Source organism: Amphiprion ocellaris, chromosome 18 (assembly GCF_022539595.1).
Source record: "Amphiprion ocellaris isolate individual 3 ecotype Okinawa chromosome 18, ASM2253959v1, whole genome shotgun sequence".
In the NCBI taxonomy this organism is placed as follows: Eukaryota; Metazoa; Chordata; class Actinopteri; family Pomacentridae; genus Amphiprion; species Amphiprion ocellaris.
Genome location: NC_072783.1, coordinates 26,405,964 through 26,433,961, shown reverse-complemented (window position 1 = coordinate 26,433,961; position 27,998 = coordinate 26,405,964). Strand labels below are relative to the sequence as shown.

The 27,998-nt window shown below is 41.8% G+C and overlaps 2 protein-coding genes across 5 annotated transcripts; one reads left to right on the top strand and one right to left on the bottom strand.

Moving 5' to 3' along the window:
- The first annotated feature begins 84 nt into the window (after window positions 1-84).
- LOC111568812 (ataxin-2-like protein) lies at window positions 85-14,907 on the top strand. 2 transcript variants are annotated; one of them, XM_023270648.3, is made up of 24 exons: window positions 85-287; window positions 691-800; window positions 1,715-1,754; window positions 2,342-2,398; window positions 2,814-2,885; window positions 3,048-3,207; window positions 4,405-4,526; window positions 4,705-4,796; window positions 5,467-5,715; window positions 6,765-7,216; window positions 7,294-7,380; window positions 7,491-7,604; window positions 7,802-7,882; window positions 8,070-8,131; window positions 9,032-9,384; window positions 9,492-9,561; window positions 9,906-10,040; window positions 10,506-10,569; window positions 11,497-11,678; window positions 12,269-12,410; window positions 12,534-12,643; window positions 13,302-13,481; window positions 13,932-14,100; window positions 14,204-14,907. In XM_023270648.3, exons 2-24 carry the CDS (start codon window positions 748-750, stop codon window positions 14,251-14,253), a joined length of 3,096 nt encoding a protein of 1,031 aa, XP_023126416.2. In that variant the 5' UTR covers window positions 85-287; window positions 691-747; the 3' UTR covers window positions 14,254-14,907. The 2 variants fall into 2 exon arrangements, with proteins under 2 accessions (XP_023126416.2, XP_023126407.2); XM_023270639.3 differs by having other exon boundaries at window positions 85-800.
- Window positions 14,908-15,006: 99 nt separating this feature from the next.
- On the bottom strand, window positions 15,007-26,965 carry adprh (ADP-ribosylarginine hydrolase). 3 transcript variants are annotated; one of them, XM_023270626.3, is made up of 9 exons: window positions 26,849-26,965; window positions 26,679-26,750; window positions 24,914-25,028; window positions 23,863-23,971; window positions 23,453-23,551; window positions 23,275-23,380; window positions 21,176-21,442; window positions 18,230-18,444; window positions 15,007-15,619 (listed from the first exon to the last, which is right to left on the bottom strand). In XM_023270626.3, exons 2-9 carry the CDS (start codon window positions 26,684-26,686, stop codon window positions 15,471-15,473), a joined length of 1,068 nt encoding a protein of 355 aa, XP_023126394.2. In that variant the 5' UTR covers window positions 26,687-26,750; window positions 26,849-26,965; the 3' UTR covers window positions 15,007-15,470. The 3 variants fall into 3 exon arrangements, with proteins under 3 accessions (XP_023126394.2, XP_023126385.2, XP_054860446.1); XM_023270617.3 differs by having other exon boundaries at window positions 26,679-26,947; XM_055004471.1 differs by lacking the exon at window positions 15,007-15,619 and adding an exon at window positions 16,668-17,601 and having other exon boundaries at window positions 26,679-26,949.
- Window positions 26,966-27,998: the final 1,033 nt, after the last annotated feature.

Here is a 27,998-nt window from a genome sequence, read left to right as displayed (position 1 = left end):
CGCGCGCTCGCCAGTAGGTCAAAGGCGCACGCGCACGTCTCTGCCCCCCCTCCCCCTCCCAGCCGGTTTCCAGTTAGCCGCGCGCGGATTGAGTCAAGTGAGGCTACCGAGAGGTGGTGTTGACCGACCGCAGCAGGTTTTCGCCGAGAAACCTGGAAAAATTACACTTCCCGAGGCGACTGACAGTAACGCCGAGTCGTTAATTTTTAACGGAAGGGTCAGCGGTGCCGGAGTTCAGGCGACGCGACGCAGAGAAGAAAGTAAATCCCGGAGGGAAAGCGCCCGAAGTGAGCCTGAGGATCAAAGCTAATGCTAAGTTAGCTAGCTATTGCTAAATAATTACACGGAAACTGGAGTCATTTATTTAGTCACTTGCTTTGACATAACCACTGTTGTTACCAAGTAGGTAGTCTGGGGATTTTTTTAAAGTTATATGTTACATTTAATTTAATTACCGAGGTGTTTTGCCTTTTAATTTTAGGCCACAAGCGACTGGTGTTCACTTAGCAAGATTAGCAACAATAGCCGGTCTTATTGGGGTTACACCGGCTCTGCGCTCCTTAGGACAGGTGATACCGCTAAAGATAGTTCGCTTTCAAAGCAGCTTCAAATCGGGAGGTATCGGTGTTTATAAGTTAGTCTACACTTGGTACTGTCTAAGCCTTGTGCTTCGCAATGCTGAAACAACAGCAGCAACCCGGCTCAGGTGGGAGAAAGGCGTCTAACGGGACATCGGGCCCCGCCGGCATGTCTTCCCCAGTCAGCGGCATCAACAGTGGCAACAGGACACCGGCTGGGAGGTAAGCAGGCGGGGGTTTCTGTGTCAGGACAGTCCGGGGATTGTCCTGTGACTCAAAGGCCTACCGGTTAAAGCGCTGTGCCTAGGGGGCGTGACTCGGAAATAGAGCTTCCCTCCAGGCCAATGGGATTAGTTAATATTAGATTGACAGAGTTTATGGACCAATCAGAATGCTTAAATCGAACTCTAGTCGAATCAGTGAGGTGGGATCAACTTGGTGAAAGCACTGAGTGGCAAGTCGCCATAGATGCGATGCGAAGTTTATCTGGCCTGTCAGTACACGGGAAGGGCCGTTAATAATCGAAAAATGTTAAAATTGACAACAACAAGCCTTTGTTGCTAACAAAATCCTGAAATATTGATGTTATCATTAACTATGCAGACATTTTGTGGCTTGCTTGGGGTCATGTAAGGTCTGATATTAGCAGATGAGTGTATGTTTACTTAACGTCTTGTGAGCTTCGCCTTTGTTTTGTAACCGTGTATGTAACTGGCCGTGCTACAATCCCACGTGATCATACTTTATGTGGAGTGTATTGTAGTGTCCAGATTAATAATTTTATCATGTCTGTTTTTTATTTAATATATGCGATCCGTTTCTAACGAGCTTTGACACTGAAATATGTTTTTGAGATGTTTACTGACTATAATCATAGCATAACCTCCTTCAAGATTTAGGCTACAAAGGCAGAAGGCGGCAGGTGGAAGCCAGCCACTGCAAGTAGCTGTAAAGAGAGCTCACTATGGGATGTTCAGTGAAGTATGGATGTTTTATGATATAGGAACTAGCCGGACCATTTAACAAAGCTTGTCAGCTTGAATATGTTGTTTCTGTTGTACGTGATACTGACTTGACAGGCTTTAAAAACAAGTTATACTCCTTCTAAACAGCCAAACTGTCCTGTTTTCCTACAGGAATCGAACTTCTGCAAAGCCGTCATTCCAGTCGTCTCCTGTGAGTATCCTGTACTAGAAAAGCTCGTCAGCAAACACAAAACAAATTGTGTATATTGTTAAAGTTGGTATTGAAAAATGTGTCCCAAGTCCTTACTTTTTTTTTTTTTTTACATATTTACTTGCAAGTATAATAACATTACATTTACAAAAATAGGTACAGAAAAAGCATTTGGTTCTCTTCAGGAGATTGTAGTTAAAGTATGAGAATGTAACTTTAGAAACATCACTGATGTAAAGCACGTTGCGTAGAAACAAAAAATATTGCATGGGTTTAACTAAAGTTGATTCAAATCCTTGAGAATGGTGATGACCAGGAAAAAACCTGTGACAAAAGACCGCATGACTGTGCTAAACTTGTATTCGGAAAAGTGCTGTATAAGTGGGTCTCCTGTATAAAAGGGGCATTCAAGAGTTTTCTTAATAAAGCTACTGTTTCCTTACCTTAGGGTTGCTGGTCAACTGTGTTTCACAATGAAGCCTCTCAGCATCAAACCACATTCTTTTTAAAATATCCCTATGTGACCAATTTTACATCATTTCTTTGTTAAACATTTGATAGAGTTTTGTGTGTTTTCCCTTGTGTAGGTGTTTGAGGGTGTATACAACAATGCCAGAATGCTTCATTTCCTCACAGCTGTTGTGGTGAGTTATTTGGCTTGTTGTCAATGTCCATGACCATGATAATTGTACTCAAAAAGTGGCTTCCATCTCGTTATTCGACTTCTATCATAGTATTAGGGATAGATATAACTTGGCTACTATAAAGTCACATTTTCTTTCATCGTCTCTCTGTATCTCTCTCTGTATCTGCTAGGCAGTTAAAAGTTATAGAAAGCTGCAGAAAATAGCTGGTCATATCCCTTTTTCAGTGTAACTGGAAAAGGAGGAAGACTGTATATCGTGTCACAGCGATTCCTGATCTGAACTACGTAGAGTGCATAAAATATGTATAATTGTTGACAAAAATTATTCCAGTTTTAGACATATCATTGACCTAAATACCAATTTGTTCCTTTTCTCATAAAATGAAGTTTACAAAATCCTTCTTCCTTTGCAGGGGTCCACCTGTGACATAAGAGTGAAGAATGGCAGTGTCTTCGAAGGCATATTCAAGACCCTCAGTTCTCGGGTAAGAATCTGATTTTAATCACAAAGGGGCACACCTCCCCCTCCCAAATGATTGAATCACAGCCGGTAATCCCATCAGTCTAATGATGACCTATTGTCTAGAAAAATGATGGCCTCCTCACGTCCTTAAATTTCTGCCGCCTTCCCAATGTCTTGTTCTTAGTGTGAGTTGGCTGTGGATGCTGTACACAAACGCAGTGAAGAGGAGAACTCAACATCAGCCCCACCACGGAGAGAGGACATTACCGACACTATGATCTTCAGCCCCTCAGACTTGGTTACAATGATCTGCAGAGACGTTGACCTCAACTATGCCACCAGAGGTATGAAAACACGCTCAGTAGGGATCAAAGAACATTTTTTTTTTCCCAGGACGAAATCCACTACCAATTCTTCGTAATGATGACCATTATTTGCAAATGATATACAAACATCATGTGATAGCAGAGACCATGACATGCATAATTAGATTACTTCATTAATAACAATTACTATAGCGGAGTATGTACAGAAGGACACTGTCCTCTGTTTGCTGTGTGCCCAGTATGTCTCCTCCTGTGGTTAAGTCCTTTATTCTTCTCTTGTTTTGTTTATTTAGTTTTCCAGTGACTGTAATCTGTGGCTATCTCCTAACTCATTCACCAGGAAAACCAAGCCTTTTAGCTGTTAGTGAAGCCTTAGCAACAGTGAAGGTAGCCAATTTTCAGATTTGTGGTCTTGGCTGTGCTTCTTACTCAGATTTTGCAGGCTGTGTCTCTGCTGGAGAGATGTGTCTGTGAGTTAGAAAAGAGTAGAAAGAAGTTATGAGTCCTGCAGCTTGCGTTGGCCACCGGCCTTGACTGAAAGTCTTTAAGTGAAGTAGTTGGCCTGGTTATCACTAAAAAGCTTGTGCCACTCAAATAACACTGCATTGGAATGTTTGTACTTCCATATAGTATGAACAACAATGATTTTGGTATGTCCCATGGTACATCAAATGCAATGCAGTATGGCAAAAATAACCAGATGTCCTATGCACTCTGTCAAATTTTGAAGTATACAAGCCAGTATGCTTTTCTGACCCATCGTACCAACAGTCCTCTGCATGTTTACATCACATACTTTGCAGGATGGGCCTGAGCTTGCAACAGGACACAGACAGATAGAGCTTCTTTCACACAACACACTGAGATGGTCAAAGTTTAATTTGGATTATTATGTAGTATGTCCCAATTGTATGCATATGGCATTAAATAGTAACTCAGCCTAAGTTTCAGTGACAACAGCAAAACGAGTTATTCAGGATTTTCTTGTTTGATGGGGGTGGGGTGCAATGGGGGTATCAGGGTGGGGGTGAATGGTAATTTATTTGCAGCCCAGGCTCTCATTTTCTGCAGTGGAGTTAAAAGAAAGCAAATGATGATGAAACTAATGTTCCATAATTTATAAACCAAACTGTAGGCTGCAGACAAGTCTTGGCAAAGAAACCAATTTTAGATCATTTAATCATGCCCTGACTGCTTCGGTGTGTTTGATTTCAGACACCTTTACAGACACAGCTATCAGCTCCACCCGCATCAATGGAGAACACAAAGAGAAGGTTTTGCAGCGATGGGAGGGAGGAGACAGCAATGGAGAGAGTTACGATTTGGACAATGATGCAGTGAGTTGCTTTTTCTCTCCTCAATGACCAGAATCCATTGAATGGCGTGAAATTAGAGTTGAGCCCTTAATTATCAATGCTCTATACATACAGCCTATTATTTAACTACTGCCTGTTATATTGCATTATTGTACTGATTGCTGAATGACCTCATTAACATCCCCGTTTTCCTCCTCAGTCCAATGGCTGGGATGCCAATGAGATGTTCCGTTACAATGAAGTGAAATACGGAGTCACATCGACGTATGATTCCAGCCTCTCTATGTATACGTAAGTTACTACATGGGTTTGTTACGTTTAACTAAGATTTGCCAGAAACTGTAGAACAAAACACATGACATTTTGTGATTTTTAAGCCTTTTAAACAATGTGTGTTTGCTTACTTTAAAATTGTCTTATATTTTTTTGGTAGGGAGAACGAAAAAAACATAGGAGATAGTTTTTTTTGTGTGTCAGTCAAAACAGGCAGTTTTAAGCTGTCTGATGTAATGTAAGCAGTGAGACGTTATTCAAATTAACTGACTTATACCACAAACTTTTGAATGTATGTGTTGCATATTGCATCAAGATGTTTTTCCTTGTATAGGTTCTGTTGTGAGCATCCCTGGTATCAGTACAGGTCAAAAGAGAGAATCTGTTCATAGAATTGCAGTTATAATCGACTCTAATGTCCAATTATGTCATTTTTATTGGGATTTTATAGGTTTTAACCCCAAATACTTTACTGTCTCATGCTGATTTATTGAGAAAATACAATTTGAATCAAAGAGGGAGAGCAAAAATGACTAGAAACAGATTTCAATAATTGTGACTATACAACACACACAGCTCATACATGAAGTTGTTGGTATTGATCTTTTGGCTCGTCAAATGGTTTAAAGTTTTTTTTTGTTCCCATTTTACATTTTCTCTTTGTTCTACTTTCTTTCTCGACAACCAGTGTACCATTAGAGAAAGGCAACTCTGAGGTCTATCGACAGAGGGAGGCACGCGCCGCCCGCCTGGCCAGTGAGATCGAATCAAGCCCCCAGTATCGCCATCGTGTCAACCTGGAAAATGAGGAGGGCAAAAGTGAGGAGGACAAGTACAGTGCTGTGGTGCGTGACGGCAACGATCGCGAGAAAGGCCGTGAGAGTCCCCGGGACAGAGAGCGTGAGAGGGGCCGGGACAGTCCTGGAGCCAGCAACAGGTAAGAGCGGCTGCTTGTAAAAGATGTGTCAGGCAGGTAGCTAGTAATGTTTTCTAGCTAAGGATACCTACCCACATAAATAAATGTTCTCAGAGAGGAGTTTGTATGTGGTTGGATGCAGCAGAGACAAATTGCTGAAACCGTAACCCTTTTCTTCAGAGCTTGGCACTTTTTTTGTGCAGCCACTCTTGAGTGTTTCGTATTAAAAATTTCTGAACTTTTCACAAAGGTGTGGGAGTTGTCACTGCCTCTCCTTTTCAAACAACTAATCATAGACGGGGGCAGATGTTAGACTATCATGCAACAGCGATTAGAGTGGCAGCATGCCATCAAGATATTGTTGTCATAGAAACAAACCCACATGCAGCATAGGAGACCTTTTTTGATGAAGCGCTCTCCAGTGCCCTGCCAGCATTTGTCTGCCAGAGAAAAAAAGACTTATGGACACAGAAGCTATAGATTCAGACTGATGAAACTTGCTTGAGTTAATTAGATCATAGATAGATAGATAGATTAAACCTTTATTGATCCCGCAACGGGGAAATTTACGTTTTTTTGTTTGTTTGTTTTTTTTAGATAGATTAAAATCATCTCCATAAATATCACACTCAGGTGTAAGTCTGTGGTAATGCAGCTGAAAACACAATGGTTTTAAATATCACATGACCTTCCTCAGCATTTTGGCTTACTGTGGACTTTGTTCTTGTTGGCTGAAAAGTATCAGAGTTCTGTCTTGACTGTGGTAACAGCAGTTGACATTACTATATCACTATCACTAAGGACTATTTAACTCTTCTTGAGTTTTCAGTCCTGTCGTGCTGTCGGTTCAACCAGGCAGACAATGTCTGCTTAGGGAGTAATATGATTAAAAGCTCCAAAACAGCTGCTAAATAGATTTGAAATGGGATTGTGTTTTCAGCTATTGTTTCCAAGTTAAAAAAAGGAATTTTGAAGCTCAATTATATTTCATCAGGTTTCTGTGCAGCAGCTGGTTTTGATAGTTTCTTATATCAGCACCATGTGTTTGATGCGCTATTCTTCTCTGTCAGAGAGGGCAAGTACATTCCATTACCTCAACGCCAGAGAGAAATGAACCGGGAGCGAGAGCGGGCTGAGAGGGGTCCTGGTGGGCCTCCACCACACAATCGTCTAAGTGGAGGTTACCGCTCCACCCCTCCATCGTCCTCTTCCCCCAGACCATCGCTGCCATCTGCTGCTGGACCCCAGCCTGGTGTCTCCCCGTCAGAGCGAAGCAGCCCTCTGTCAGGTAGAGGTGGAGCCTACGCTCCTCACCACCCACAGGGAAGCCCCAGTCCAAGCCTAGGCTCTGGTCCTGCCAGCTCGTACACACCTGCCTCTCCTGGAGGACCAGCACCTACCCCAGCCTCTCATTCAGCCGCCGCATCCCCAGCCAGCCCCCCTGCTCCACACGGACATGCAGTTCCTCATTCCCATTCACTCCCACACTCGTTGTCTGACGCTGGCAGACCTGTTAATGGAGGTAAGTGCTGTGTCCAAAATTGTTTTTGCAGCTGTAACATCTGTGTATGTTGCTAAGGCAGATTTTTTGTCTTTCAGTTTCAACCAGAACATCTCCTAAAGCCCAAAGAGCTCCACAGTCGAGCAGGACAGGACGCACTCCAAACTCACACACTCAGTCCACAAGTCAGTCAGAGTCACGTACAATCAGCTGCTTTTTTCAAATTTCCTCCCATATTGTTCATGAATTTTGCCTAAAATGTAACATGAGTTTCTGTTCTCTCATGTCCTTGCAGCTACTCGCTCTCCTAAATCAGGTTCTTCCCAAGACTCGCTTTATTTGGACACTTCGTCTGTCTCCCTGCCTGCCCAGAAGACATCTGGCCCTGCCCCTCTCTTCCCTGTAGATGGTACTGTCTCCCTTCTTGCTTCCTGTTTTTTTTTTTGTTTGTTTGTTTAAAATAATTAAGAGTCAAAACCACTTGTTGCCTATGACATGAGCTTTGGTGAGACAGTCTCACCCTACAGCAGTAAGCAACTGTTATTTAAGGAACGATCTAATGAGGTGCTACAACTGCTTACTTTGCCATTTGTGTCATCTTTACAGTGAATGAGATTCTTGGTGCTGCTGCAAAAGAACGCTCTGCAGAGAGTCCAAGCAGCACAGAGGAAAGCAAGAGCAGTAAAGGTGTGTGTACTTTAAACTGGTACCAGTTAAATCCTCAGAACACATCTCAGCTGGACACATAAATTAGAAACTCACATTGTCTTGTGCCTTGTTCTGTGACATTTACGTTTCTGACAGTGTACACATAGTTTGCAATTTCCAGAATTTCACATTTTAATCAACTGTTGTTCTCTCTCACCTCCACCAGCTCCCTCAGTTCAGCAAAGGTCGCAGATTGAGGAGCTGCGGAAATTTGGCAAGGAATTCAGGGTAAGAGATCGACTGTCATTCAGTGAAATGTGAAATTGAGAAATCTGTGACGAATCAAGAGGCTGTGACCTTCGACATCACTGATGTCAGACTTACCCCAGGAAACATCTCATGTATGAGGCTACATCCACATTATCGTTTCCAAAAGTTTCTGCCTGAGTGCATCCGGACTGAAATGCATTTCTGGAGATTTCACATTAAAATGTCATCAGCAGCATTTTCAAAACTGTTTTAGAGGTCCTAAAACACTGGAGTAGTGTGGATGCTAGTTGTAAATGAAGCACAAGTTGTGCGTTTTAAAATGAAAATGTTTTGGTGTAGATGTAGCTTTCTTCATGTGGTTGTGATCATTAGCATTTATAACATGACTGTCTGTCGTAGACTCCTTTCTAACTTTCCTGTCAGCAATACTAGTAGTGTTTTATTATTATTTTTTTTTTTTAAAAAGATGAGTAAATGTATTAATCACTGCACTTTGAAATTAATATTCCACTTCAGCCAACACTTTTGCACTTTGAACTACTGCAAAGTCTGTATGACCTGTAAAGAAAAATGCTCACTGTTAAACCTGAGCTGTTAAAAGTTTCCATGACAACATGGAACAGCTGAAGTTGTAGCTTCTCAGTTGAGGATTTCTTGAAAATGGTACAGTTGAGTGCTGTGGCAGTAAAATCTTTTGGGGTTTTGAACCCTTGATTAGATAAAACAAGGTATCAAAACATGTGTTTTTACCATTTTTTTTTTTAGACATTTACACACCCAAATAATTAATCAAGAAAATAATCAGATGAAGCAGACAGATTAATCCATCATTAAAGTAGTTTTTAGTCATAGAACTAATGTAATACTGGTTATCTCTCATCAGTTGGCACTATTCTCATCTGCTTGTCTGTCTTCTAGCTCCAGCCAAGTGGTGGCAGCTCCAGCTCTCCCAGTTCTCCGGCAGCAGCAAACCCTCCTGCCGTCCCTGAAGTTACCCAGCCCGGTGCAGCCAAGCCCTCTCCATCAGACGCTCACCCCGCTTCAGAGCCGAAATCTCAGCCTCCAGCTCCCAGTCCATCCCAGCCTCAGCCTCAGGCTTCACCAGCTCCCACTGAAGACCCCTCCAAGGACACAGCAGCTACACCCGGTAGCACCGCAGCCACCGCCACCACAGCACCCCTCTCAGACAGGCAGTCCCCAGCCGCCCCTCAGCCAGCCAGGACCCCAGGAAGTGAGGATGCCAGGTCTGAGACGACGGAGGGCGTGGCAGAGTGAGTTTCCAAAAAGAATTAGAGACTCTTCACTGTGAACTGTTTAACTTTGCTTACTTATTGCAAATATGAGCTTTTTTTTCTAACAGTTCTTTTTTATCTTCCAGCCAAGTGAAGAAATCAACCTTAAACCCCAACGCTAAAGAGTTTAACCCAGTCAAACCTCAAATGAATATGGTAAGCCTGTTTGTTCCTGTTAAATCCTTCAAATGTGCTAAAAGAAATGATACTGTTTAAAGTTTGAGTAATTTATAGAGAGCACTTCAGTGATGCATCAGAAATTGCATTGAAGTTCATTTTCTCTCCTAAGAATATTTTGTCTGGTCCAGATAATTAGTGTAGCATATTTTATAGTCAAAAACCCTTGAAATTTTTGAGATTATTTTAAATATTATAATTTGCTATACATATGAAATTAGAATGTGTGATTATAGTATAAATTTAAAATACAGATGTGTGGAAACTGCTTTGTCAGGCTGTGACATGTGGATTTATGTACCTCTGGTTGTGTTATCATACAGACGAAGCCCAACACTGCACCCACCCCACCTCGGCCGACTCCTCCAAGCCCAGTGGTCCTGCAGCACCCAGGTGGACAGGGGCCGCTCTACAACACGCCCTACCTCTCCTACGTCTCACAGATCCACTCTGTGCAGGTGCATACACAACTCTTTTGACAAACATTGTGCTGACAGCTTGTCTGTGATTTAATAAAGATAATTTTTACTAATACTGACAATAAATTCTATCCCTGATGAGACAGCGTCCCTCTTTATTGAAGTTATGGGCAGCAACTAACAGCTTGTTACGTTGTTAAATAATCTGACTGCGCTAATTAATTTAGTCCTCACTCAAAAAATACAAGATACCCAGCAAAGATGAGGTGATGCCTCAGGTGTCCTTGAAATGCAAAGACACTCCTTTTACTTTAATAAAATACAAAAAATCTTTAAATATCAATATTTGCTAAGCTGTGATCACGTTTTTATTTTGCAATGTGCTATAATAATAATTGAAGTTATGCCTAATAATTTGTTTTTAAAAAAAAAAAAAAAAATCTTTTTTTACAATGCAGCAACAATCTTTCTTGTGTTAACCTGTTGATCTTTTCTGTCTTTCAGCCTCCACCAATGTACCAGTACACCATGTCTGCAGTCAGCCAGGGAAAATACCCCAGGACCAAAGGTAAATGCAGCATTTTTCTCTCCAATGTTCTGCATCTGCTGTTCAATTTTCAATTTTTTACCAATTCATGACATAATTTATCTCAGGACACTTCAGGACACTTCAGCTCCAGTTAGTTCTAGACCTTAAAGTGTTATAGGGAGAAACCCAACGAATCCAACAATTTTCTTGTAGCAAGCAAAAAATAAAAAAATTCACCTTTTTAACAGGAATAAACCCTCTGTCTGTGCTTTTCAATTCGTTGTTTCCATTTGAAACTTTTTCAAATTGCTTCAAAATGAATTTTCTGTCAGCTCATGGTAAAGGCTTTAAGTCAGCGTCACAGAAGGTGCTGAGACTGCAGGGTTTCAGGAAAGCCTAAATTAGGATTTTGTCAGTGTTCCTGTCTGGCGAGGCGCTGTGTATTATAGACGTGTCAGGCTAGAGAGTTACAGCTTTCTGTAACTGCTACCTGTCTCTGTTACATGTACTTCAGAAAATGCAATCTTCTTTTGCATAAGATTAATGAAGATTAAGTTGTCTGACAAGTTGTGTTGAGGTGTTGCACTTCTCACATCAGAGGCTGCAGATATATCAACATTGTTTTTCCATGTTTCCTCCACTATAACGCAGGTTTAGAGAAAAGATACTGAAAGAATTATTTGCTGCTGTAGATGAAGTCATCAAACTGACTGCAGATGTGGTTTTTAGATGGCTATTCTCAGCATTAAGTCTAAGATCTGATTTCCATTGATATAAAAATGGCTCACTTTGTGCTGCCTCACTTGAATGATCTTTCTACTTATTCGGGAACTTCACCCACCTGTGCACCAAAGTAATGCACAAAGCAAGTGGTTTTTTTTTATTGATCACTGCGTTACCATAATATGTGGTGGATTTTTTGTCCTCCATGTTGCTGTTGTGGTAATAATTCTCTCCTTTCACTAGGCTCAGTAGTGGCTCCACGCTCTGACCACGGTACTTCAGCTCCCCCCATGCTGCAAGCTGCAGCATCTGCAGCTGGAGCCCCGCTGGTTGCATCCCCCTACGCCCAGTCCTACCTTCAGTACAATCCCCAGCAGTACGGCCAGCAGCAGGTCATCCAGGCCATGACACCCTACCCTGGACAGGTAGGACGTCTAACCTCCAATCTGTTCTTTAAATATTGGTTGTTGGCTTTAAATGGTTTGTAAAACATTTGGTAAACCTCATTATTTGTTTTAGAGAGTTAATTATTCAGCAATGGTTAATAAGGAGGTCTTGACTGATGAGGTCTTTTGAGGGATGATACCAGTTATTAGTCATGAAAGAGACCATTAACCATAATACATATGTCCTGCTGTCAAAATGTAGAATAACTCCATCACAAAACTTCACTGAAATGTCTTCACATCAGTTAAATGAGGCTGTTCAACATTATTCCTTCACGTTTGTGAAGAGGCTGCTATTTGTGACATGTAGCTAATCAGATAGTGCTGTGAGTGGGCTATTGCTTGAGACCACAGAGTAATGCCTACAAAGAGAGAGAAACGACTGCATCAAAGTAGCACATTTTTATTACTTAATTAGTTTCCTTGGGAACTGGTGGAAAAAATCTGAAAAAAGCTAAATATCAGATCCAATAATAATCCATTACCTCCTAAGTTATAGCTTGCTTCCACATTTAAAGCAGTCTAGTAACTGTGTCTTATTTGTTCTTCTCTTCCTTTCTCCTCTACAGCCGATGTACTCCATGCTGCAAGGGGGAGCCAGGATGATAGGTCAAGGTGGGGGGCCCCACCCACAAGCCCTTGGACCACCAGGAGGTCCCCAGTTCCCCACACAGGGAGATGGACCTCAGGGACCTCAGCAGGGCATCTATGGTGAGTGCTGATGAATATGAATGACAAAATATTCAAATTTAAGGATAAAATCACACTCTTTTAATTTTTTTTTTTTTTTGACACAAAGTCAACCATGACATCATTTACCTCTTTTCTGTGTAGCTCCACAGTCGTTCTCTCATCACTCGGGTGCAGTTCATCAGCCGCAGCCCTCCAGTACCCCGACAGGCAACCAGCCCCCACCACAGCATGCCGCACCTAGCCCTGGACAGGTAAGATACCCTCACAGAAATCATTCTCTGAGGCACCTGTGTAGTGTTTCCTATGTGATCCCTTCACTCCTTGTAAAACTACAATCAGTTTAAAGTCCAATCAATATGGTGTAATTTATCACTGAGTGATAAATTAGGTTTTATTTTACCTTTAGGTAAACTTGAGTTTCACTTTCTCATATTTTAAACATAAATTCCACTTATTTTGTCAACAGAAGTTACTTAAGTACCTCTAATTTTACTTGGATGTTTTTGTCTTCACTGTGCTGAATTATGTATGAATTTGTTTTCATATTGGTCATTGACAGTATTATCTATGGGAGGTTTTTGTTTCAAAACATGTCTGTAATGTTTGTTTAAAGTATACTTCTATGGAAGTATAAATACATTAATGTGGTGTTTTACTGCAAGAAATTCCAGTATTATGCAACTTGAAGTACTTTACCTCTGGTATTATTCATAGTGAACTGTTTTACTTTACCTTTTAGGTGATACATATGGAAATTGTGACTTCATAATGTCCAGATAAGAGCAGAAACACGTCTGGTTTTGTTCTTGCTTTTGGAGTAGGCCTGTCCTTCAGAATAAGCTCCTAGGACATAACTACTCTAATTTATTTATGATCTCTTGTAATTTTTAACGGCATGTTTCCTTTCAGAATGCCCAGTCAGGCCCACAGCCTCAGTCCTTGTACCACTCAGGTCCCTTGTCAGCACCCACCCCACCCAATATGCCGCCAGGCCACACGTCTCCACAGGGCTCTTACCCCATTCAGGGCTACAGCATCCACAGCCATCAGGGCATCCCACCCACTTACCCCCTGGGACAGATAGCACAGGTATGTCTCCATCATTATAGTTTTCATACTGACCATAAAAATGTGTACTTTTAGGGTTTTCTTGACTCAGAATGGGTCTTTTTAGGGGTGACTACACTTAACAACAAGCTGATTGTGGATCTGTTACCTTATTTGACATTAATCTGCTTTTTCCAGCTGTTTGTGACTTTCATTAACAAGAAGTGTCTATTATGTTGAGTAAATGAAACCCCAAATATCAAAACTGGTTAAAAATAATATCAATTATGATTTTCATTCTCAGTCATTTTGTTACTGGTGGTTTCCCCTTGGGGCTTGGTAAAAGCTCTGTGGGTGGTGCCAAACATTCCTCTATCGAGGAAAAAACCCAGACTTTGATGACTGTGTGACTGTCCAGTGTTACTTCAAGTGTTGTTATAACTGATCTAAGCTTTGTCCATTGTTTTGTCGTTCATGTCTTCACCTCCCCAGGCTCACGTACAAGGAGCCATGTCAGGTCCCCACCACTCGGGCAGCCACGGTCAGCCCCAGTTAGTGATGTTGCAGCCTCCTCAGCAGGGTCCCGGCGCCGTGCCCCAGCACCCCCAGCACGGACCTCAGCAAGGAGCACACCAACACTTTTACATAGGACACCCACAAGGTACGTTACCAAGAACCTGCTCCTCTTAACCGGTCAAATAAAAGTGACTCTTGCTTGAAATGTGGGTTTTACAATTTCTGTTTTTCTTGTTTCCCTCCCACAGCGATGCAGGTACAAACACACCCTGCTTCCTTCCATCCGCCTGGAAACTAAAACCCCCTCTGCCCTCCCAACTTCCAAACCGTTGCCCCCCCACCCCACCTGCTGGACGTGAGGCCCAGAATCACTGCGACTCATACAAAACTGACAGGAGGAGAGAAGAAGACAGAAAGTCTCACAGCACCTTATTCTTCTGCTGTACTGTTCTTCACCTCGGTGTCGGCCTCAGACCAGGAGGACCCTTTAATGCGAATGATGAAGGTGACAGAGTGCAGCAGCAGCATCCGACCTCCTGCTGCTATCCGGCTCTTCTCTCCAACTTCCCTTTTTTTTAAAGAGACATGCGGCACCTTGCTGGGCAGGCCAGTCGGCGAGGGGAAAAACAGATGGGGAAAAAACGGCAGCGGACTCTTTATTTTCCAGGAATGTGTTTTTAGCCTTGTGGAGTTTTGCAAGTACCATGACACAAAATGGGAAACACAGACTGTCGCGGGATTCTCATGAAAACAGCATGAAAAGGAGGGATTTGAAGACAAGAGGGGATTTTTAGCTTTTTTTTTTTTTTTTAAAACTCGATCCAGTAGTTCAAACCAGCCCCTTTGTTGCCCTTCCTTCTCTCCTGTAGGAAAATATAATTAATAAAAAAATGGACAAGACAAAAAAAATTAAAAAAAAACAATGACCAAAAAAATAAAGTTTTCAACTCTACTACAAAGCTTTGTTTGCTTAATTTATTATATCGCTAATTGTGCTTGGGCTGTTGCAGCTTTTCTTTTCACTGCATGAAGTGACTGTTAACAGAGATAATGAGATGCAGAAATTTATTTTTCATTAGACAATAACAAGAGCACATTTAATCTGAAGCTCACTGAGCATTTGCCATTATGTCAGGTTGACAAAACAAAGTAATTACCTCCCAGGGGACTTTGTATTTGTTTCACATTGTCATTAGTGTGGATTCGTTCTGCTCAGTGGAACCCTGCATGTTAATTTAAAACGGTCACTAGAGGGACCCCTCTTCATACGCCAGCATCACTGACAGCACTATGAGGCACACTGTCCTTGTTGTGACTCTGGGTTAGTGGGACACTCTGCTTCCCCTTCAGGCAAATATGACACCACACTTTGCGGCTCAGTGACAGCACTCTAGATCGATGTACTACTGAGCGGACCAGCTAGTTCTGCATCAACGTGTCAGAGTGTGTGGCCTAGTTTCTCCCCGCTACAACATGTTAGGACAATGCTGTCAGTGCAGCAGGCTGTGGCAGCCATCAGTGTGACAGAGCGTACAGCTGCTCGCCGCTGCGCTCCAGTCGGCCCCGGTACTCCAGGTTGGAGTAGTTGCCTTCAGGGACCCCCTTCGTGCCATAGAGGAGACCCCACCAGCAGCAGGCCATCACGGCGGTGCTGTCGCTGTCGCCTGGACAGGATCGAAGAGAGAGAACGGGATGAGAAATGTGATAAAGCATCACTGAGTTTTATCTTTGTAGCCATTTCAACAGTGGCTGTAACAACCATAAACAAGTGAGAGTGATGATTGGCCAGCGACATTAGGTTCATCGACTATGAACAGATGATCAAAACTTTATGGTATTTTAATTGTTTCAGCACAGTAAATAGTCATCTGTGTATTAAAATCTCATCAGAGCAGAATGACTAAACCATGAATTTATAGTACGAACAAACAACATAGAATACAATATGGACCCATAATGCTACAATGCCGAACTTGACATTCGATATTATGATTGAAGACCGTTTATACCTGCAGTAAAATGTTATATTACCAAATTTATATTAAGTGCCTATTTTTATTTTCTTATTTTCTTAAATTTCGTCTCCCGGTGTAGTACTTCATATTGCTTTCTTCACACATTGTTGTCTATGATGCTGTATTCATGAAGATTGAGACCACAGATAAGAAAAGATCGACTTTATCGATCCCTTCACATGTACAGATATGGATATAGCATGATGGATAAAGGTACCCAAATTGTAGGACATATAGAGTCAATTTAACAGTTCATTCAACTAATAGGGAGATTGTGTTAAACTTTTTCTGTCTAATCCATCGTTTTTACTATAACTTAAGGCTTTATCATAAATGCTTCTTATTGACTAATTGCCATATTAATTTAGTTTGCTTTACACTTAATTTGTGCCACATCTAGAGGCAGACAAGCAGTTAAGAGTTTAGATTTCACCAAATACAGCAAAACATCTATTTAAAAATGTAGATGAAGAGTAATGTTTACAAAACGTGCAAACAAATGCGACTTGTGGTTATGAGGTGCAGAGTTTTATGAATGAAAGTGCTGTTACTATCCATGTAAATCAGAAGACAAAAACAACAGCTCTACTGAGTTGCCCCCAACACATGTTCTAAAAATAACACTAGTCACCATGAAATTCCTTATAAAAAAATTATAGTGACTGTTCTTTTAAAATCAAAAATACTTACATTAATGCAGATTTTAAATTACAATATTTATTATAATTTTTTTTAAACAAAAATGTCTTCGGTGTAAATGAACTTTGACCTTGTCCGAGTCAAAGTTCACTGCGCATGTCAAACCACCACGTCACTCTGCTGAAGCTTCCGGACACAGACGCTTTGGGAAGCTAGATGTGGTTTTTACCCCCAAAACATGACAGAGAAGTGAAAGAGAAAACACTATTTTCACGATGACTGGGAGGAAGAGTTCTTTTTCACGACAGTGAAAGATATGCGTCCTATTTGCAGGGCGACTATTGCGTCGGCAAAGCGGCACAATGTGGAGAGATGCTACTTTAGCCGCTACAAAGCTTCCATGCTAACTAGCCACCCGGTAGCGCACAGAGACTGTATGCGCACTACGGACAGGAAAAGCCGGGACTTAAAGGCAGCTTTGGCATCTGCTACGCGGCAAAAGGTTTCTTCATGGAGAAAAATGTACCATTAGAAAAGCTTGTTTTAGTGACGACAGATGGGGCTCCTCCATGACGGGTCGGCATGCAGGCTTCATTGTACGTTGCAGAGGTGATCCAGACTTCCCAACATTCCTACATTACCACTGCATCATTCACCAGCAGGACATATGTATGTACAAAAGTGGCCGGATTTCATCATGTGATGACTCGTGTCGTGAAGATCATAAATGGCTCCAAAGCCAAACAACCAGGACATTGAAGGTGCTGCTGGAGGAGCTGTCAGCTGAACATGGTGAGCTGTTACTACACACAGAAACCCCATGGATCAGCAGGGGAACAGTTTTGCAGCGTTTTTTGTCACTTCTGGCCGAAATCAAAGAGTTGATGCAATCCAAAGGGGAGGACATCTCGCTGCTTGAGGACACTGAGTGGATTCTTGCCCTTGCATTTTTAACGGACATCACTGGGAAACTGAACCATCTGAACTGTGAGCTGCAAGGTAAAGGTAAGACATGATAAGCTCTGCAATGCCAGGCTTCCCACTAACACACACTTACAGATAAAGAAAGAGGTAACATGTCATTCAAAACACCGTGCCATTACACAAAAATGTGAAAAATAATTTGTTGAAAACATGTAATGATTTGTTGTTATGATCTGTTAAAAATGTTGCAATGCTGGTGAAAAATGCTGGTGATTAGTACTAATGTGATAGGATTCATTTCAAAATGTGAAAGAGTTGATTTTTTTTCTTACATAACTGATAATTTGTACAAACAAGGTGCCCTTCGTACTACTCGAAGTTGCTCTCAGGTTCAAAAAGGTTGGTGACCCCTGCTCTAGAACAATAGAAAATGTACCTTTTGCGCTTATATACTCTTCTGTTTCTTTAGTTAACTGAACTACATGTCTATTGACAGGTGCTAAAAAGTAAAAATAACATACTTAACGCACTTCCAAGATACATTGAATGCATCATAAGGCTGAAGATTTACTTAGAAAATTAGAGATGATGATTTTCCTAAGGCATATTTAAGTTCAAGGTCTTCTGGGATTACAGTTAATGCAGCATTTTCTCAACAGCTTGGTGTACCAGAGAGAGATTTTTGTGACCTCTGACCTCCATGGAAACCTCCTCTGCTCATCAGCTCCTCCCAGTCTGAACCCGCTCCCAACAGTGCGTCCAGCGCGATCATTGGAGCGTCGTGGCCGCTGCGTCCCCCCCAACCCGACAGACTGAAGCTCTTGTAGGCTTCGTCTCGCTCAGCAGGGCCGTAGGAGGAGGGCCAGATCACAGGACCGACCCCGTTGGAGATGCCCCGCAGATCCAGGTACCTGTGGACAGAGGTAAGAGGATTTCTACCAGAACAGAAAGAAAAACTTCCTACATACATGGGATGCAATATTCACTTTGTGTGTCCTCAATATGAAACGCCCACTTAGCTTAGCTTAGCATAAACACTTGAAACAAACAGCTAGCTTTGCTCTGTCCAAAGGCAACAAAATCTCAAAGTTTCATGTTTTTTTTTCTTGATTTTTAAAAATGTTTTATTTTTTTAACAGATTACACATATAAGATACTAACATGCTGGCTGGTTGGTTTCTGATTTGCTTGCATGCTGTATGCTAATGTTTACATCCAAACTGTTTTGTGAGTGTTAAATTGCTTGTGTTGTTTGTGGATGGGTGAGGTAGTTTTTGGTGTTTTTTGCGGTCATGAGTGGGGATTTGGCTAGCAAGGGGCTACCATGACAGAGACCTGTGTAGCAGCTAATGACTTCCAGGCAGTATTAGTGCAGGGTTGTAGTGGTGTGTGATACTGTAAGATCTGGTATCGATCTGATACCAAATTAGTAAGAGGGCTAGTATCGCTGATACCGATACTCCAGACTAACTTTTCCAGTAGTCACACTGGTGTGACAAACATTGTCAGTTCGTCGCTCCCCCCTGGTTACAGGCAAAACACCTCACTAGCTAAACATTTGTTTATCACAGACATTACATGTACCGATGATCCCTAAACGCCTCACAGTGCAGACCGTGGTAGATGCTGCTCAGTGGCTGCGATGCTCAGACAATTGTGTGAGCAAAAATTACTGAAAAGAGTGAGATAAAATGTTCTCATTTCAGATTTGTCCAAGATGAAAGCGACTGATTTTATCCAAATGTGTTGTTTTCTAATTTTGACAAATTAGTTCTGGGGCTGCACAGTGGTGTGGTGGCTAGAACTTTCGCCTTGCAGCTAGAAGATCCCCGGTTCGCGTCCCAGCCTTCCCAGGATATTTCTGCATGGAGTTTGCATGTTCTCCCTGTGCATGTGTGGGTTTTCTCCGGGTTCTCCACCACTATGACGTATGATGTCTGCTGAGCCTGTTGGATTGTTTGTCTGGTGCCATTGAGTCACATGACTATATAAAATCCAAACACAAGAGGAGGATTAGCAAATTGCTGCTGTGCTCTGTGACAGGAGGACCTCTGACAACCAGGTCGCCTCTTTGATGAAATCGCAGCAGTTCAGACATACAGGAGAGAAACTGATTGTTTCTGGCCATTGTTTCTTCAGCTGCCTCCTCTCCTTGACTAAGCGATCTGTTTCTGTCTGCCGTCTGGATTTGGTGGGAATTAACGGAGTAGGTCGCTTACCTTCGACCACTCCAAACCTTCCCGCTCCATAGGCAAATAACAGATCCCCCATTCTCTCCTTCTGACCTCCTTCCACAGTGTCTTGTCGCAGGATTTAGGCCACTTTACTAATGGCCTTCGCCTCTGGATCTTCTTTTCCGCTGCAGGTCGAGAAGGGTTGGGTTCAGGTTGTACTCCTGTACCTGTATGTTGCTCTTCAGGGACAGAAATGTTGATGTCCTGTAGACTGTGGTGTCTATCCTGCTGCTGAACTTCTCTTGACTGACTCGACCTACTTCTAAGAAAGTAACTGTTGATGTGATTTCCCTGTTGACCCTTCTTTAGGCACCCTCTCTTGCTTTGGTGTATTTTAAGGCCTTTAGTTGAGGTAACCTTTGCCCAACCACATATGCAGCTCTGGAGCACGTGTCCTGCCATCAGTGCTGGAGTCTAAAGCAACAATCTCATTACACTGGTATTGTTCAATATCAATACCAATGCTGGTATCGATATTATCGATATTTGGATCGATGCACCAATCACTACAGGGTTGTGAGTCCAGCTTTATTTGCAGCCATATAGCTCATTAAACGCAGGAAATGCTTGTCACAGTAACTCACGTATGTCAAGTCAATAATGGAAGAATCATTGGATTGCTGCTCTGGTTTTTTAATTATGTACTATGTGGTTCAAAATACTTGGTGTTTACTTTAAGGAAATTTCTAATGAAGATGAGCTGATTTTGTATTGAGTCAGTAATTAAAATTGTGGATATATCTGCATGGACACTTATTTAATTGATTTTTAACAATTAATTATTGATTGTTAACCTAGCTGACTATTGGTTAAGCTAATTCTGCACACTACTGCCCTTGTAGTCACAAACTTTGGGGTCATACATAGAGGTTTGTATGAAGATTTATGTCATGTAGACCTTTGTGGAAAGTACAACGCTGCCTTAACAGTGGTTTAACCCCAGCATCTAAATCTAAATCAGAAAGCCAGTAAACCTTTTCCCTAAAATGTCAAACTGTTCCTTCTCTGTCAACAATAATTATCACTAGGGTTTTGGTATCTTTATATGTCTTCTTACCAGCACACATTACATGATGTTGATAGTAGTTCACAAAGCATTTCTTTTTTTTTTCTACCAACATTCTACAGTGACCAGGTGCACTAAGATGCCAGTAGAATACAAATTTGCTTGTGAGTTTAGGTGGGAGATTAAGTAATCAATCAATATTCTGTGGGAAGTTGCAGTTTCGAATAAAAACGAGGTCTGTGCTGCTGAACTGCAACAAAGCGATGACATTTCAGTACAATGTCATGTCATCATCTGTTAACCTTGGGACTGAAATAGGTTAATAGAAGCTGCTGATGCTGCAGGCCTGAATCTTAACGCAGCGTGACAGCCCAACAAAGCCCCGACTTCAGCAGCTCTTACCACTGCCACTTGTCACAGAAGTAGCTCCAGTCCCGCTCCGTCTCCTCCACTGCGTGGCCTCGACTCTGGACGAAGCTCTTTGCTATTGGACAGGCCTCGTTGATCAGGCCCAGACCCCAAGTCGTGATCGGCCTGCGCTGGACGGCGTACGAGGTGAAGAGGGCCGACGCCACGCCTCCCAGGAAACCAGTCGGGTGAGGGTGGGTCATCCTACTCGTCTCCACGGCAACCGCCACCAGCGACAGCAGCTGGTCAGGCTTCGGGTACCTGGTGTGGATAAAATATTGACGTCTTTATCAGCATTTACTGAGGAGGATACTTTGCTAATGTTCTAATGAGGCTTCGTCACAGAGCTGAAGAATGTGTTTCTGTGTTCAACACACTGTTTGGATGCAAATTATGTTCACAGTAATTACTTCTTTTCAAGCTTTAATTGACTCCATATAATGTTCTTACTGGCTAATGTTTTAACCCTGGAGCTGTTATTTATTTTCTGCTCAGTGATCAAAGAATTCCACTGTTCTATTTATTTTAAATTACCGAGCAGCAGCCTGAAATGTAAATGTCCAATGCCATGTTTTCTTATTGGTTGACTGAACCAACTTGCAGTGAATTCTTAATAATCCAGCATCAGGCAGGATTTTTATATCATGTGGCTTATCTTCCTAATTGAAGCTGCTCGGGATAAAGTGGCTTTGTTGCCTCTACAGCCATTAAATATGTGTTTAGAACTTAAACAATCAGTGGATTAATCAGTTACTCAAAAAATTCTCATCTGTTTTGAATATCAGTAATGTCAAACATTCTCTGTATGACTTTTTGAGACAAAAACGAATGAAAATAACCAACAAATTAGTTGCAAGCCCAGAAGCATTTTTTAATTTCTTCCTTCACTCGGTTTAAACTCTGGAATGTGATCTTAAAGGTGCTCTGGTGAGTTTACATTCAGTGTTCCTCACAAAAATGGATCACATGCAGTATATAGCAGAAGTGAGACTGTGAGACTGATTGTGAGACGTCATAAAGATGGAAAAGGATACAGGAAGATCACTGATAACTGACAATCAGTGGAAACGCAGCAGCAGCAATAGCAATATATATAGGAGCACTAATCAGAGCTGCAGTGGTCGCCTTCCTAAAATGAAGCCACAGACAGTTTCTCTACTACAGACCTGGCAGGTCTGTAGTAGAGATAATAAATAATGAAAGAAATAAAACTTTTGTATCTTTTTTTCAAACTACTGCATCCTAACAGTGCCAGAAGGAATTTCTGAGTTCTCTCTACTTCTAGCCATGGTGGTGCTGCTTCCATAGAGGGCAGGACTTAATGTTTGTGGTTCGGAGGGTTAAATACAATATTATTATCGTGACTGCCACTTGTAGATCAGTGGAATAGTAATTATCACCTATTTGACCTCTTGTGCACAAGATCAACAAAACAGGAACTCTCTCATAGACAAAGCCTTCGCACAGCACAGCGCTACTAGAGGACAAAAACCACGGGAGACGTTCAAATTTAAAGGTCATGTTGGTAACATAAGAAGGTCAACTCTTCGTGACTTGAAAACCTACTAGGAGTTCGAGGATTAATTTAGTCTGAGAAACCAACCAGTGCCGGCTGCTGCTGGAATGTCTCACAAGTGCCTTAACTGTGATCAGAGTGTGTGTGGAAGGATGGGAGTCTAATGTTTAGCACACTGAGTTCTTCTATTGAAATGTGCAACATAAATGAAATAGATTTCCCTTCCTGAGAACATTCAGCATGCCACAAACAAAACCCAAACCCTGAGGGGAAGAATGGAAATGAGTCACGACAGCAACTTGCTTTGATACTCTGGGAACATTTAGAAATATGAAGTGAGGATATGAAGCCAATATTCAGTTTAACTTTGAACTTACTTCCTTTTCTTAACTGATCCTAAAACTGCAGTAAGTTTGCAAAACTGCAAACTCTTTCAAAAAATAGGCTTCAGCACAACTCAGTTCATCATTAAGATGCTGTGCACTTGCTCAGGAAAGTAACACTTCAGTTTTTTCCACAAAAGAATCCTAAAAACTGGCATGCATAGAGATTAGACAGAGTTATTATGCAGATATACCTCAGGCCGATGCACATGGACCTCATGGCTGCTCCACAGCCGGTTCCCTCGGGGTTATATTCCACTCTGTAGCCTCCTTCCTGTCCAGGCCTCAGCTGGGAAACTCCTGAAAGAGAAAATGAGACACTTTAGCCGTTTTTACCAAGAGACGTGATGTGATTTTTAAATAAAGACTCACCCCGGATGCTGGAAGGCCCAGGTGCCCTCCCCTCCATGTCCTTCATCCCCTCCACGTACCGAGCTGCCACCTCATGCAGGAGATCCTCTCCTCCCTTTCCTGCGACGGAGACGACGACTTGTTCAAAATACACTTTAAAGATGTAACCGATCTGTTAGCGAGGCTCGTTGTTTGTCTGATCACAGCAAAGGTCATGGTGAATGTCTGCCATTTTCCTCGCACTTGTGCAGAGTCTTAATAGAGCCGCAAATCAAAGCAAGGCTGGAAATTAGATTTAACCTTCAGTTGGGCTCTTAAAGAGGAGGAGGGTGTGTTACATAAATCGAATCAGCTCCTCATCTTAAACAAAATGAGCAAACTACAGACAGAAACCGGAGGGAGCAATGGGTTCAGTGTTCCGTTGACCTCACCAGTCGCCAGTCCTTCAGCTGTTGCCAGATGCAGAACCGTGTCGTCGCTCACCGGCCACTCGGGGAGCTCAGCTTTGATGTTCTTCAGACCACCGAGCTCCTGCAGCTCCTGCGAGGACGAGGGGACGAAAATGACATTTTGGATTTTTAGAAATCATTGAAGAACTTGATAACAAACACTAGATCGACACAGTATATTGTTTCGTAAGGCAAAATAAATCACACGTTCCAACTTTTTTCGCAGCTTTATACAAAAAGAAAGGTCACACTGTTCTCATTTTTCACAACTGATCTAAGAGAAATCTGTCTCATGTAACGGCGTTTTAAAGTTCTTGGAGCTTTTTTGTTTTAACTTCAATAACAAGACAGAGTTTGTTGACATGCTGGATCCACAAAGAAACATAATATCAGTAGAATGGAATTATTTCGGTGACATAAAGGATGATTTTGGCCAGAAGTCTGCAGCGTCTTGCAGTTTTTGCCAAGCAGTCTGACCATTTAAATCCGCACAACAAAGCTCTGTGTGACGAGTCCAAAGCCAGATCTGAATGCAATCCAAAGGAAAATAAAATGATTTTGGATGCCTTCAGTGGTGCATATTAAAGCAGATGAAAAATAAATGTGAAAAAGAATTAAAAAAGCTTCTTTTTTTTTAGCCTTTTTCACAATTATTTTTCACTTTCTTTGCAGATGCACTCCGAAAAAAATACCTCATCATTGTGAAGTGAGGAATTCTTTCCAAATACATTTATTCAAGTCATGAGGTGAATAGTCCTGTTTTGTCTCATACCGCAAATTACAGAAATTCCCTCTCTATATATGTATTTATCACAATGTCAGTTTTATTACAATATCATGCAGCTTTGATGCACACACAATGTTATCATCCAAAAAAAAGAATACTTCCAGCGTAGAAACCTGCTCTTACAGATGAAATACTAGCAAAGTAAAACTCTTCCATCTTTGTGGTCGGCTCCTACAAACACCATCTCCTGCAGGGCTCCACTTTGCTGTTGTGTTGCTTCCCTTTCTCAGCTGCTCCCACACTGACCTGGTGAATCGCTGGTCCAGACGAATTGTACTCCCACAGCCCACTCCTGTAGCCCAGAGCGTCTCCAGCGCCGCTCAGCAGCATGGCGGCCTTATAGTGCTCCACTGTGGCAGATCTGCAGCGACAAAGACACTGTTGGTGCTCTGTTGCACTTAGCAGGGTCCACTTAGATCAGGGGTGTCAAACTCACACATTCAGCCAATTTGATCTCCAGTGGGCCGGACCAGTAAAATCACAGCATAATAACCTATAAATAACCACAACTCTAAATGTTTCCTTTGTTTTAGTGCAAAAAAGTAAATTCTGAAAATGTTCACATTGAAGAAATCATCTTTTGCAAAACATAATGATGAACCTGAAATTTCTTCTTCTCATTTAAACATTACAACTTACAGATCCCAGTGTTTCTACAAAGGAACAAACATTCAGTCAGAGGTATGTGGAAGTGAATGATATAGTATTTTGCTTTATGATCAAAACAACAAAAGTCAGACAAAAACAACAAAAATAAGGCAAAATATTACAAAACTGAGACGCAAAATGACAAAAACGAGAAACAAAACAACAAAAACATGAGACTAACGAAAAAGTCAGACAAAAAACAACGGGTGAAAAACAACCCCAAAGCCCCATGGCTGGATGTGGGGACGTTTCTCCTTTCTTTCCCACATGAAAGCCACATCACCCTGTTCAAACAGCTGCATTTTTGTCTCATCTGACCACAAAATTGATGCTAAAAAAAACTTTGTTCTTTGTCCAGGTGAGCTTTTGTGTGTCTGTCTTGGAGAAGTGATGTCTGTATCCATGGAGACCAGCTTTGTGTGTCTGCTGGAGTGTCTGCTTTGAGGTGTTGGTCTCAGACTCATTAGGACGGCCTTGGTGCTAATGCTCAGATGTGTTATAGCCTCTCTCACGATTACCATTCTTGCCAGAGCTGAAGCTTCTCTCAGCTTCTTTTCATTATCTCTGAGGTTCTTCACAGTGGGGAACTCCATGTACTTTCTGATTCTGCTCTGTGGCCACCAGCACTTGTAAAACTCTTCGATATGGCTTTATGGCCTTTTTCAGTTTTGTGATCAGCCACAGTGCACAAATCTGCCCCAGTGATGGACCCTAATAGCAAATTCACTGAGTTGTTTCATTTTGGCAGTGGGTTTCAATTGACTAAAGAGCTACTGCATCAGATATTGTCAGTTTATAGCTCATTAGACTGCTGGAAGAGGGTGGAAATTATCATTTGGACTGGTATAGATGCTGCATTTAGAAAAAAATTTAAGACAATCAATGGGAATGAATAATTTAGGACATTGCTTTTTTTGTGAAATTAAGAGAAATAGAGACAGATATAGCTAAAAGTGTATCATTGACATCGCCAACACTATGTGCTGTTGTCTTTTTGCACTTATGTCATTTTCAGCCAAAAGAAATCCAGTAAAATAAAAATTCTCTATAAATCTAAAGATGGGTTTAGCCTTATTGTGTGCATAAATATATCAACAGCTAAATATATATTATTATATGAAGGGCCGGATTGGACCCTCTGGCGGACCGGTTTTGGCCCGCTGGCCGCGTGCTTGACACCCGTGCTCCTGAGAGAATGTTGCAATGCACATTTGCGGTTTGATCTGTGAAATATAAAGCAGTGATTCAAAATCGATCAAACATATGAACGTCAAACAAAACAAAGTTGCTCTCTGGCTTGATTTAAAATTAAACCGCGTCAAATTCTGCAGAAAATCTTTGCTCCATGCGGGTTGAGCCTCACCGGTCCATGGCAGCGCGTCGTCCCCGGGATCAGGCTTCAGGAGGGGGTCAGTGTCATCGGTAGACTCCGGCGCTGCAGACGGACAGAGCAATGGTCAGAGCTGCTCGAAGCTGCAGACTGGAGATCAGTTAGAAGTTGTGCAAACAGCTGCGTCCATTCACTGAACTCACTGCAGGAAGTTACTGCAGGCTGAACTCCGCTGGAAGTGTGCGGCTAAAAAAAAGACGCAAACCGAGTCGAGGCGCCTGTTCCGCAGTTGTCAAGATGGTGGTGCGTAACTGGACAAATGCCAAATGTCTGAGTCACTCACTGGTTCTCAGACCCTATTTAAATACACGCACCCTAATATTGTAAAATTATAAAAATGTTATGATCAAATGCTCTTTGTGATTTTAAACTACTGTATAACTGTGTGACTGTGAACTCATATAACCCAATGTACTCAGTAAATTTCTATGATCTGACTCTGACCATGAAAATTTTACAAGTTGATCCTGCAAGTTGATCTGATTGAAACTGGCTGCTCAGAAACTGATAATACCAGTGTAACTTGATTATGTGCTTGCTTAAAAGCTAAACTGTTTCAATAAAATGCATTAGTGCTCTAGTATTTTGGTTATTGACAGTACAGTTACACAGTAGTCACACCATCTTTAAGAGACATGAGATAGAACAATAAGCTCACGTATAGTTGGTGCTGGTGGTTAGAAGATGTTAATATTCGTGTACATTTCACCTCTGGTCAAGTTTGACAAGTCACAGTTGGGTTTACGACATGTTGGATGTGGATGCAAAACAGTTTGACAGATGGAGCTGAACGCTTCATGGAGAGTTGATTCAAAACACTCACCCCAGGCCTTAGGACACCTACCAGTATTTTTGACAAACTATGTTAAATATGCAACTCTGGTTCTTGTTTCTCCGTGTCTGTTTGTCTCTCGTGGTTTTCTCCCACTGTCACCAACTTTCTCTGTCTGTTGTTTTTCTGACCAGATGTTGAACTCTTTGTAACCCGTCGCTGGATAATCCGGGAAGATCACAGCGCGACTCCATTTCAACACAGGCCTTTCAACCAGGGATTTTATCCAACAGAGGAGGTTCACTTTGGGCTTAAAAAAAGGTAAAATCTTCTACTTTTTGCCAGAGAATTGATACTAAATACAGAATAGCCCCAAACTCTGTTAAAGGAATAGTTCAGCCTTATGGGACAAACACTGCATCTATATTCAGCTTCCTGCTGAGAGCAACATGAGAAAATTGATACCTCTCTTGAGTCTGGAATATAAAGCTGGATCCTGGTTAGATGAAAAAAATCTTCCC